The 13,706-nt window shown below is 36.8% G+C and overlaps 1 protein-coding gene across 1 annotated transcript in view; it reads left to right on the forward strand.

The window, feature by feature from the left end:
- CDH9 (cadherin 9) overlaps positions 1-13,706 on the forward strand; it is a 95,280-nt gene that overhangs the window by 33,963 nt on the left and 47,611 nt on the right. The window contains exon 2 of the mRNA XM_073329465.1: positions 8,411-8,705. Coding sequence (XP_073185566.1) covers positions 8,411-8,705 — 295 coding nt within the window. The remainder of the gene's footprint in view (positions 1-8,410; positions 8,706-13,706) is intronic.

Below are 13,706 nucleotides of genomic sequence, written 5' to 3' on the forward strand. Positions count from 1 at the left end.
ATGGAGTAGGACAGCCTGGGGTTCGAGGGTTGGGGAGAGCTGTATGGGTGGAAGGAGATGAGGTGGGGCATGGATGATCCAAAATTAGGGCCTAGGATGAAGACAATGCAAGAATAGCATATTTTAAAACCATTACCGTATGCAGGCAGAATGCAAAGCTTTCAAAACCAGTTGTATACTTTAATGCAATATCTGCCAACATGGAGGATATGTCTACTGCTCTCTTTGTGCACCTTCCTCCCCCTTCTCTCTTTCCTTTAGCAGCATCAAGATTTCTGCTTCTCACCTCATTTCACAAAAGAGCAGGTCTCTATTCTAAACTCCCATGACTAAATCAAGGTTTGTTTTCTCTCTCTCTATTTGTTCATGACAATGTCTTTAGCCACAAGTTGCTCTTTTGGATGGGTTGGGTCCTTCTTTCCCTTTTCAGCTATCACAGGAGTTGAACAGAAATGAATTGCAGATGGCATGTTCAGATTCAGGTGAAGTGTGACAATTTTGGATTCAGTAAGTATTTGTAAATCTAGCTATATAATTTGCCTGTGTCTAGTAGAAGCCTAGATCCTGTTTCTCCTGTCACTTGCATTGATTTTATGTCAATATAACTCCATGATGTCAAGTATCAGGGGGTAGCAGTGTTAGTCTGTATCCACAAAAACAACAAGGAGTCCGGTGGCACCTTAAAGACTAACCGATTTATTTGGGCGTAAGCTTTCATGGGTAAAAAAACACTTCTTCAGATAAGCGGTTTTTTACCCACAAAAGCTTATGCCCAAATAAATCGGTTAGTCTTTAAGGTGCTACCGGACTCCTTATAACTCCATGAGTTACTCCTCAGTTACACAGACATAAATGAGCTGATAATCAGGTCCTTACTGTACAGTTTAGATACATCTGAAATATGGAGGGTGAAATTTCAGTAAGGGGAAAACAGGCAGAATATCTCCTTGCTCCCCTCTAATTGGGCTGTCTCCTTCTTCAACAGCAACCTTCTGTAGCCATATTGCTCTCTTTTACTTTTGACACCCTGACTTCTCCTTCTGCCATATAATACCTACAGCACACTAGACTTACTCCTCCTCCTTCAACAACGTCAACACCCTTTTAGACATTGTAAAGAAAGTATTTTTTTTTTAATTCCTGCACACTAACAATACACACAGGGAAAATAACCACAAATATTGCTGGTGTCCAGACACTTAAAGGCCACATAACTACTATCGGCTTATCAGTAGGAGATAAGGGTGAAGCTTGAGCGAACGCAATTAGTAGTTGATATAGAGGGAATGTGGCATTAATAGGAGGCCAACTGCTGAGATCTTTCCGCTCAAATTTATATTAGAAATAGTAATATTCATAGTAAGATTATACTGACTGGATGTTTTCTGGAAGCAACAACTTTTTCATAGATCAGCATGGTGCATGAATTTCCCATGTTGCAGAAACAGATAGAATAGAAAATATCATTTGAAAGGTACGCTTATCCCATTTAAGTGGGGATGGGGTGTAGTGTCAGGGGGAATTTCCATTTCCATATTTTCAAAGCATGCTCAATTATTCTCTCAGCTAATTCCCACCACCACAAATGTCTTTGTGTCTAACAAATATCAAGAGAAACCACATTGAGGATGCACCCACATAGCCATGTAGGAGACCTAAAGCAAAAGATTTGAATGAGAATAATATTAATAGAAATAGAACAGGATCCTTAAAGTGTATTGTCTGAGCTATGTCTTTATTCAGACATATTTCCGACAGTGTATTAATTACTGAAAACACTGACTAGTGAAAAGGGAGCATGTAGAAGCAAATAAAGCTATATCTTCCTACAGGGAGGAATTTCTACTACTGATAAATGGCAGAGCTGAATATTTTATCAAATGTTACTTACTTCCAATATATATATATATATATATATATATATATATATATATATATATATATATATATATATATATACCAGTTTGAATGTATTAGGGGCCCTTTTGTGTTTGTTTTTTTTTGTGAACACCCCCAAATATATATACTCCATATACGCACGCACACACAAGATACCGAATTTGCAAAAGTTTATGAATTATACGCATGTATATCTGGCATTTGCGTTGGGCTCAACACTATTCTTGTTGACATAAATGGGAACAGGATTGGGCTAATTATTTTCTTCTTATTATTACTTGGTTTTAGTAATAAATGCATATCTTAATAATAGCTTGACAATATATTGTGTCTGTAACACATACATATTTCAAATCATATTTGTATGTGACCCACTGTGGGCTTCTTTTGGAGTAACTGAATCTTGAAATGTTGTAGAAGTATTTTCGATGTCAAATTTTAAATACTTTTGTAGAAGAGAAACAATAGCGGGATAGTGGATTAGTGAAAATTAAATTATAGGACATTGGTATAATTGTATTTATAACTAGATTCATTTGGCTATAAAGATGTACAATACTATCTGCAACCACTCTAACAAAAATAATGCAGTACATTTTGCATTTAGATGATAATGGTGCCACTGCTCCATTTTACAAAGTAGTATTTTATTTCAGTGAGGAAACCAGGTAACTGCTAAATAAAAACAACACAATGATGATGTCTAAAACTATCATACTGCAAGTTTCCTATGTTTTCTATCATAGGCAAATGAATTTTCCTGTAGTTTTTAATACAAGTAGAAAGATTTTTACATTTGCTAGAAAACAAAGATGCACTATGTTGTGATAGTGTTGCAGATTATACTTCCAGTAGTGTTACTGACAGAGCAATGCCAACGGATATGGAACCTTTTATCACAGGCTGCCAGTTCAAACATAGCCCCAAATCAGTAATGTCTGGACATCAAATACTGCCTGGTAGTCTACATGAAATGAGCAGATTGTCTCCACACAATTCCTAGTGGGCAGGTGGTCTCTAAAACCAAAATCACTATTGAAACTGATTGACAGCTTTGTGACTAGTTTCAGACGAGAGGTCAAGGAAACTTAACTGTTATGGAGGGGTCAAAGTACATTGAAGAGGCAGCATGAGCAAACTTTAAAAGTCACTGTCAAGGCTATAAGTGATAAAAGAATAGATAGATAGAGGATTTTACCCTCCAGGGTGGCAAAATCTTTCATGAACACTGTATTACGTTTAAAAAGGAAAAAAAAAAGTTGGAATGGTCCAGCTGTTGTTGTTTTAAGATGGGCTTTGTGCAAAGGAATAGTTAATTTCATTTCATCTTTCCTTAAATTATGTTTTTGACTATTGAAAAGTTTAGTTTGTTGTAAATAGTTCATGTGATATTTCCAAGAGCTGAATCATAAAATAAACAGAGCTGGTTGAAATCTGGAATTTATATTCTTTTGGAAATTCTGACATTTCCAAATTTGTTTTCATTTGCGATTTGAATGGAAACAAACAAACAAACAAACGAAAAATGAAATTTCCTGCAAAATATATTGTTCAAATTGTGTGTCTGTTTGTTTCAGGTCAAAATATTCCTCTTCAGGAAAATCAAAATGTTTCATTCAGATTTCAGACAGTATAATATAAAATAAAAAAGTATAAATTACTCAACAATATTCTATAATATTCAAAATTAGAATGAAACATTTTGATTGTATTGAAGTGCAACATTTAAATAAAAAATTCAAAAAATCTCATTTGAAATGAAAAATCAAAACATTGCATTCTGATAAGGTTGAAATAGAATATTTTCATCTTATTCAAATTATTTTTTCTAAACAAAATTGTTGAAGTTAACACATTCCCACAAAAAAATTATATTTCAAGGAAATAGCATTTTCCAATGGAATAATATGCTTTTGGAAAATTATGGAACTACTATAAAAATAACATAACAGCTCAAAATTAGAAACATAAAAAATAAAATGTACAACCATGTTAAACCTTCTTGCTTTTTGGGCTTTGTAATAAAAATAAAACTGACTTACTGTTTCCTAGAAATATTTCACTGAGTTTCTGAATTTTAGCATCAAGTTCCTATGTCCAAAAGGAAAGTTTAAGGAAGTGATGAGCATTCCTCAAAAAGGTTCTCAGTCGAGGTGTAATGTAATCATCCAAGAGTCCATGGATTTTTATACAAAGTATATACATGCTATCTAAATCTCTTCCTTCTCTATAAGTAGGCTAGCATTCTCACAATAATGATCTATAAGAGCATCTGAAGATTGAGAAACTAATATTTGCCTACATATTACCTTCTGCTGTGACCCCCTTTAGATTTTATCTACTAAGGAGGATTCAAAAGTGGAATGGAAGACCCCTAAAAAAGTACTTTGTTTCTCCCTGATGTGGTGATATTGTTGCAGTGTTACTGGATGTGCTGTATTTTATGCAAGCGGTAAGGCTGAGATTCGGGATCACGTCGGGCTATTAAAAACTCCATGACACTTTTTACAAGAAAAGGAATATTAAATCAATAAAATATGCAATTGTGTAATTGCATTCTCTCTATTTAAATACCTCTATGCAGTCTCACAGGGATGTTTTATTTGTAGAGCTGCCTGGGAAAGGGACTTCCAGGTCCACAAAAAAAAGTCATGTTTTTGGAAAATTTGTTTTTCCACATTGGTACAACTCTCTAAACTTTTTTTGTGTGTGGACATGTAAGTCCATAATATTTTATTTTAGGAACACTAAAACCTTGCCACAGCGGAAATATTTTGATGTTTCCAAAATGACATATGCTCTCTGGGCTTCCAGGCTCCTCAGGATCATAGTAACTGGAGCTCCCAAGCTTTTCAACTTCTCAGTATCCTGCCAGGCAGGTAGCCGAAAAGATAAGGACCCTGGAAGCACAGGAACCACCAGCTCCAACCTCTCCACCACAAGGTCTGCCAAGAAGCTAGATAGGTGGACTAGTGGATCAGAATCCATGCAGGTGTCCATCAATTTCAATTTGGCAAATTGGCAATGATTGAGATCGAACAATGTGTTGATCTTTATGCAAACATAGAGGAAGACAATCCCTTCTCCAAGGGTCTTACAGTCTCAATTGGATAAAGGAAAAAAAGTTCAATATACCTACTACAAAGACTGATGGTCAAAACATCAAGTGGGCTCTACGCACTGTCCCTTCTATTTTGTTTTTAATTAAAAATGAATGTACGACTGGTGGATCATCAAAGAAAGGAGTCATGAAAGAAATGTATGCCAAGAAGGGATGTGAATGAGGAGAGGAAAGTCACATGGAGAACAATGGGCCAAATGCAACTTTGACTTTCCATTAACTTTAGAGGGAGTTGGATAGTGCCCAAGAAAAAGGAGTGGGTTCCCAGGGTAGAAAACAACATAGAAGATATGAAGATAAAAGAGGGCATTCTCTAGTTCATATGCTGTTATATAGTGTCATTGTCCACTAATTTAACAGCTGCAGATATTGAATACATGAGGTGGGTGAAGCAATCTTTCAGTGTCAAGATTGTATATCACTTCCTGTTTGAAAAGGACTGTAATGAAAAGCACTATGTAAATTTGAGTTTTTATTGTTATTAGCTTGACTTAAAACACTTACAAGGTAAGATAAAGTACAAACTTCTTTTTAATCTGAAAAAATTAAGAAGATACTGAAAGCAGAGTTATTTGGCAAAACATACAAAGATTAAAAAATGCTTAAGCCACCCATGAAAGGATTCTTCAAATGAAGATCATATACTGTGTAGAAAATCTTAGTATTTAGATCTTTGAATAAGAATTCAAGCTTGCATTGACGTGGTAATATAATTACCAGATGCAGCCGGGCAGCACAGAAGATTGAAATGACTTCAGTGACTTTATTGACTTCAGTGGGATTGCATTTACTTCTACCAGGGTTGAATTTGGCCCTAAGGATCTTAAGGATTCATCAGTGATGTAATTAAAATAATTGTCCTTAACTTAAAAAATAACAGTGAAAATAATAATTTGAAAAGCACAGAGCATGTAAGCTGCCTATGATACTACTTAATGAAAGCCTAGGGTGAAATGCTAGCTCCACTGAATTCAACAGCAAAACTTGCATTGACTTTAATAGGGCCAGGATTTCTTGCCTGATGTGAAAGCCTTCCACAGGTAGAACTTCTTTTGAAGTTAGTGGGAGCTGCATATACAGAACACTTCTAGAATCAGGCCCAACAGGTGTATTGTATGCAGGCAGATGTGAGATCAGGCCCCAGATAGATATATAAATAGTCCTATTAGGTCTGAACCTATATACACATATTCTATTGCCTGGGAATTCCAAATAAGCATCTACCAGGAAAAATAATCACTAAAAAGGTTACATGAATTTAAGCCAGCAGTTATATACCTTGTACAGTGCACAGATACAAGAAAGAGAAGAAGAAACAAGGGACAATGACAGAAATTACCAGTATATCCAAAATATACAAAGTATGTTAATTTATTAATGCGTGAAAACTGAGTGCGCAAGTTCCACATATGTAGCTGTGGTCAACGTTACAGATAAAATAAGATAACAGTGCGCATGGAAATAGCACTTGATGACCTGTTTGTGATCAATGTCTCTGATTTATTTAACATCAACCTGATTTACTTTAACCTAGGCATTCAGATAAATCCATTTTATTCTTGAAATAAAATGTATCATGACCAATATTTTTTTTAAATTATCTTTCTGCATGGCATTTCCTTATACTCCACATACAGTGGATACCAAAATATCAAAACAGCATTTGGACTTTGTGTGTGTACACAGGCACAAAGTCCAAATACCATATTGGTATTTTGAGATATTGATTTTGAGATTGGGATATATATATATATATATATATGGGTTTCACCATTGAGCCAATGCTACGTTTATACTATAGCTTATATCCTGCTTGATTTGCTCATGTAAGATGTCCCATTGTACAGATCGAATCATACTTCCCTTGATGTAATTGCAGGATCAGGCACTTATGGGTGCAATCCTGACCCCATGGATGTCAATGGTAAAACTTCCATTGATTTTAGTAGGGTGAAGATTTCACTCTGTACTATGTAAACCTTAGAAATGTTAGTAGCCATTAACTACAGTCATGCAACCAATGGTTTGAAGTATAGTATAGATCAGAAACAGGTAGCATTAGCATTGTCATCACACCGTAACTATTTCATCTAGTTGTCTTACTGTAAACAAAGCCACACTGATAACGAGTAAAATGAACAGGTTTTGGCCCTTGGAAGAGGAAAATAAATAGGTACTTAATGCAGAATTCAGTACAGTGACCCTTTGTATCAGTAACTCCATTTTTTAGAATTACTAAAAATCAGTAACTTCCATTTAATATTTTATTCCTCATTTTGGCAAGAACCCAGCCAGTCAGAGTATTAGGAAAATGTAACAGCAGAAGATGTGGAGACAGAAACTGTAAGAGTAAGCGTGGTAGCATGAACATACCAGCAGAAAAATAAATAGTATTGAGGAAATTTTCTGGAACTAGATCTTGAAGAACACCTACTTATAACATGCAGTGTTTGTTTGTTTTTTTAGGTTGATGAGTGCCCATTTAAAAATGGACAGAAGGAATCTTTCTTTTAATGTGGTTTTGTCTAACCAAAATAATATCATGGCGCATCAAGTTATCAAATCCTTGTCAGATGCCAGTAGGATGCAACATAGTTGGGATTTCTTGATGATGAAAACTGTGCTGACTACACATTACAGATGTCCTTAAAAAAGGAAATGTATTTCCATATATGCTGAATTATGAGGATGAGAAGAATAAGAATAAAAGATTTAGCCATGTGGCATCCCTTTAATTTTAACAGGAAGAGAGCTGCTAAACTCCATGCAATGCTCTGAAAGTTTACCCCCTAATGTTCTTGAAAATTGTTTCTTGTATATAGGGGGACCACAGGGTGGGGGTTGGGGGGAGGGAGTAAATCATTAACTGAGATAGATGACCCTCAAGAAAAAAATGGAATAAAACTGTAAGGTTCTTCATTTAGAACTTTTACATGTGCTTTTGGGAATTTCAGAAAGCTCTAATCCTTAACACCAATCTGTTCATCACTGATATAAAGCAACTGGTTCTATTCTACACATAAATCCTAATTTTATCTTACAAAAAGGACTTGAGAGTTTTAGATGTCTCTTATCTTCAATAATGAGACTTCTCTGGGTTTCTGGACAGACTGTTGAAAGAAACATCATTTTTGTTATCATTGGATTATTATAAATGTTACTGTATTATCTTCTACATTCCCTTGTGTCCTTATGAATTTGTTTAGAGATATTTTATGTGTGTGACTGAGTCTCAAATTTATAATTTTTCCAACAGTGAGACAGAAGATAACCACTGCTGACCCCAATTACAGTCAAGATTTGTACAGACTTATTCATATATGCTAAATGATTTGGTCTGTAATAACAATACATATATTTATAGAATTCTTCTTTTCTACCTCCCTGAAGCTACACACTGACCAAGATAAAGGAGATGGAAATTTAAAATACATATTAACAGGAGATGGGGCTGGCAGTCTGTTCATTATAGATGAAAATACAGGAGATATTCATGCTGCAAAGAAATTGGACCGAGAAGAAAAGTCCCTGTATGTGCTACGTGCCAAGGCTATAGACAGAAAGACTGGAAGACAAGTGGAGCCGGAATCTGAATTTATCATTAAAATCCATGATATCAATGACAATGAACCAAAATTTACAAAGGACATGTACACCGCCAGTGTTCCTGAAATGTCTGGAGTTGGTAGGTATAACTTATCCTTATATAAAATGGCTTTTGGGGATTCTAGGATAAAAGTAACTCCTGAGTAGAATGGAGAGGTTGTTATTTGGTGTATTTAAATAGTAGTACAAGCTTCTGTGACTATCTATTCAATAACTCCTGTGGCCAGGAACGTATCACTCCTGATCAGAAACCTGGTTTTGCTTATTTGTTTCATTTTCATCCACTTTTCATGCCTTTTTCCATACCACGGGCTTCTTTATGGCTGTTTTAAACTCGTCACAGCAAAATGGGAATGTATACATAATGGTCTTATCAGTTACTACCAGCTACTTTTGCATCACTTCAAAATAACACTTCTATAACATGTCCAACTAGTGTTTGTATAGGAATATTAACATTCCAATCAATTGGACATTTCTGCATCTTGACACACAACAATCTGTAAATATACAAGTAAAGAAATCATTTTGTACCAAAATGTGTTCTTATTAATACCTCAACTCATTTTGCTCATTCCCACCCCCACAAAAACATTCCACCTGTCTCTCTCTGTCAAGATATAAAACATATGGGAGGGGGGAGGGAGAAAGGAAAGCATTACTATTTCAGTCTAAGGAGATTTTTCTAAATGAAATAAATGTTTTACAGCTATTCACAATGGCAGCATTGAAAAGCAAAACATGAAGTGCTTGTAGGAATAGTAGGGTGAGGAATATGTTCTCAAAAGAAAATAATTCTCCGTTTTTTGTTTGTGTAATATAATGCTTTAGCTATTATCCACCAGCATGCCACTATAGGCATTCATCAAAAGCTCTCATAATTACCTAAGAGTCTAATTGTTTCTTGAATAGAGATGGTCTCTCCAACAGAGCTGGGTGGATATAAAGCACACGTGCAAAGTGGGGCAACTGGTTGTTGTGGATTTATCTGTGCTTAATCACTGTGATTTAATATCATGATCTGCTGTATCAGCTCTGCAAAATGGCATTGTTGAGAGTGGCAAAGTACCAATAACAATTTCTGACAGATACATGTGTTCTCAAAATAACTTCAAGAAATTCACCACTGTCCTTGGCAACAGTAGCACAAATATGAAAGCGTTAGAGAAAACTTCATTTTGTTGACATGAAAGGGGAATTCTTGCATTAGTTTCTGAGCTATAAAGAACACAAATAATGGTTCTCTTAAAGAGATATGGAAAATAGGGAATAAACAGAATTATTTCTAATTGTGAGGTGAGGTTTATTTTGATAAAAGTCTGTAAAGAAAACAGGTTTTGAGAATGTATCTATAGTTTTTCACTTTAAGTTTATTTCTAAAGAAAGAACTACACTGGAATAGTTTGGCATCAAAAACAAAGTGCCCAGTTCTGATTTCATGTACATCAGTACAGCCGCATTAGAGTCAGTAGGGAATGTTAGAGAACAGAATTGGATCCAGTTTCTTGGCAGTGGAGGCTGCTGTCTATGAAATATCCAGAGACTATGGTGATGGTGGTAATATAAATATAAATTTATATAGCTACAGTAGCTGGAGCTCAGAGAGTGGCTCTGACAGAATGAGCACAGCGGAGTTTGGCAGTAAGGGTAGTAGGTTGCTTAATTAGTTGTTTGTGGACTGAAGTAAAATCAGTTGAAAGCAGACAGTTTATTGTGCAGAATGCCTGACCACTTGGCTTGTGTCCAAATGACATACGTGTATGACGGGTGTAAGCAGACCCTGGCCCTCAGAACCTCACTACTGTACGGCATCTTGAGGCCAGAGCAGATTGATGGGATGTGCAGACAGAGGCCAGATTCTGAAGACACTGAACAGAAACACTGTAGGCAGGGCACAACTTAGAACAGTTTTCTCCCTTCCTCTTGCTCAGAAAGCAGATGGCAGATTGAGAAAGAACCAATGTGGGTTGAATGGGTAAACTTCCTTAGATGGGATATGCTTTCCAGGAGACTGGAGTACACTTGTGAGATTTAGACAGGCTGTGACAGTATGGAATTTGATAATTCAAAATACTGTCAGCAGGGTATGTGGTGATCATGCAAACCATTCCGTGACTAGCATATTAGGTGTGAAAGTTGTGGATTTCTTGAAAGAACTTGGGTTGTTTAGCTTAGCAAAAGCAAGGCTGAAAGGGATGATGATTGCTTTCCATAAATATGTCATGGGGGTTAGCACCATGGAGGGAAAGGAGCTATTTAAACTAAAGGACTAAGCTGGCATAAGAACAAATGAGTATAAACTGTCCATGAATACATTTAGCCTGGAAATTAGAAGGTTCTAACCATCAGAAGAGTGAGATTCTGGAACCGCCTAACTTGTTTTAAGATAGAGCATAATCAATTTATGAATGGGATTATATGATATGGTTGCCTGAGATGGCAGAGACTGATCTTCAGGACCCTAGAAGTCCCTCCCAGTCCTATGTTCCTATCTAATTAAATCAAGTTACATAAATTTAAGCCAATTAATATTGCACAGACAGAAAAGGCATAAAAAAAACCCAACAAAAAACAGCAACAAGGGATAATGATAGAAAGCATAGCCAAAATATAGAAGGTACATTAATACATGAATACATGAAAACTGACTGTGCAACTAGAAATGGCACAGATCCCACCTATATGGCTAGGATCTATATTGCATGTGAGCTGAACTGAGTAACCAGTGCATTATGGAAATGACATTTAAGTAGGAATGACCTCTTTGCAATTCAATGTCTAGGATTTACTGATCACCTATATTAATTCCTTTTTATCTCTCTATGCAGAAAAATCAATTTTTTTCTTGAAATAACATTTGTCATAATCACAGCAAAATATTATTTGTATTATCCACATGCATTTGAGTTAATGTATGCCTCATATGCAATATCTCTACTAGCTGTGGTACATACTGGGTATCAGTGAATTAGAGCAGTGTAGAAGAGAAGTCTTGAAAGCTAAATTTAGATTAGAAAGTAGGCTGAAGTTCAGGGCCTCTGCTATAGCTTTCTTTGAAATGTGCCTGGTTCCAAGTACACAGCCAAATTCAAAGTCACAGTGTGTTGATGAGAAGAAGATGTTTGAATTTATCAGGCACTGAACTGGGAACTTTGTGACAGAGACAATGCTAAAGTTTTGAGGGGAAAGGGTTGTGTAAACTAGGAAGTGGGGGGAAACCACCAACTATCAAGTTTCAGAGTAGCAGCCATGTTAGTCTGTATCCGCAAAAAGAACAGGAGGACTTGTGGCACCTTGGAGACTAACAAATTTATTTGAGCATAAGCTTTCATGAACTACAGCTCACTTCATCAGATGCATGCAGTGGAAAATACAGTGGGGAGATTTATATACATAGAGAACATGAAACAATGGGTGTTACCATACACACTGTAACAAGAGTGATCAGGTAAGGTGAGCTATAACAGCAGGAGAGTGGGTCGGGGGAGAAACCTTTAGTAGTGATAATCAGGGTGGGAGAACATGTGAGGAACGGTGTGTGTGTGTGGGGGGGGGGATAAACATGGGGAAATAGTTTTACTTTGTGTAATGACACATCCACTCCCAGTCTTTATTCAAGCCTAAGTTAATTGTATCCATTTGCAAATTAATTCCAATTCAGCAGTCTCTCATTAGAGTCTGTTTTTGAAGGTTTTTTGTTGAAGAATTGCCACTTTTAGGTCTGTAATCGTGTGACTAAAGAGATTGAAGTGTTCTCCAACTGGTTTTTGAATATTATAATTCTTGACGTCTGATTTGTGTCCAATGTATTCTTTTACATAGAGACTGTCTAGTTTGACCAATGTACATGGCAGAGGGGCATTGCTGACACATGATGGCAGATATCACATTAGTAGATGTGCAGGTGAACGAGCCTCTGATAGTATTGTGGCTGATGTGATTAGGCCCTATGATGGTGTCCCCTGCATAGATATGTGGACACAGATGGCAACGGGCTTTGTTGCAAGGACTGGAATTCCACCATGATTTCATGATTTCAACAATTTCCATCCCACCATCAACCTCAGCCTGGACCAGTCCACACAAGAGATCCACTTCCTGGACACTACGGTGCTAATAAGTGATGGTCACATAAACACCACCCTATACCAGAAACCTACTGACCGCTATTCCTACTTACATGCCTCCAGCTTTCATCCAGACCACACCACACGATCCGTTGTCTACAGCCAAGCTCTACGATACAACTGCATTTGCTCCAACCCCTTAGACAGATACAAACACCTACAAGATCTCTATCAAGCGTTCTTACAACTACAATACCCACCTGCTGAAGTGAAGAAACAGATTGACAGAACCAGAAGAGTACCCAGAAGTTACCTACTACAGGACAGGCCCAACAAAGAAAATAACAGAACGCCACTAGCCATCACCTTCAGCCCCCAACTAAAACCTCTCCAACGCATCATCAAGGATCTACAACCTATCCTGAAGGACAACCCATCACTCTCACGGATCTTGAGAGACAGGCCAGTCCTTGCTTACAGACAACCCCCAACCTGAAGCAAATACTCACCAGCAACCACACACCACACAACAGAACCACTAACCCAGGAACCTATCCTTGTAACAAAGCCCATTGCCAACTGTGTCCACATATCTATTCAGGGGACCCAATCATAGGGCCTAATCACATCAGCCACACTATCAGAGGCTCATTCACCTACACATCTACCAATGTGATATATGCCATCATGTGTCAGCAATGCCCCTCTGCCATGTACTTTGGCCAAACTGGACAGTCTCTATGTAAAAGAATACATGGACACAAATCAGACGTCAAGAATTATAACATTCAAAAACCAGCCGGAGAACACTTCAATCTCTTTGGTCACTCTATTACAGACCTAAAAGTGGAAATTCTTCAACAAAAAACCTTCAAAAACAGACTCCAACGAGAGACTGCTGAATTGGAATTAATTTGTAAATGGATACAATTAACTTAGGCTTGAATAAAGACTGGGAGTGGATGGGACATTACACAAAGTAAAACTATTCCCCCCGCCCCACACACACACAC

Source organism: Lepidochelys kempii, chromosome 2 (genome assembly GCF_965140265.1).
Source record: "Lepidochelys kempii isolate rLepKem1 chromosome 2, rLepKem1.hap2, whole genome shotgun sequence".
Lineage (NCBI taxonomy): Eukaryota > Metazoa > Chordata > Testudines > Cheloniidae > Lepidochelys > Lepidochelys kempii.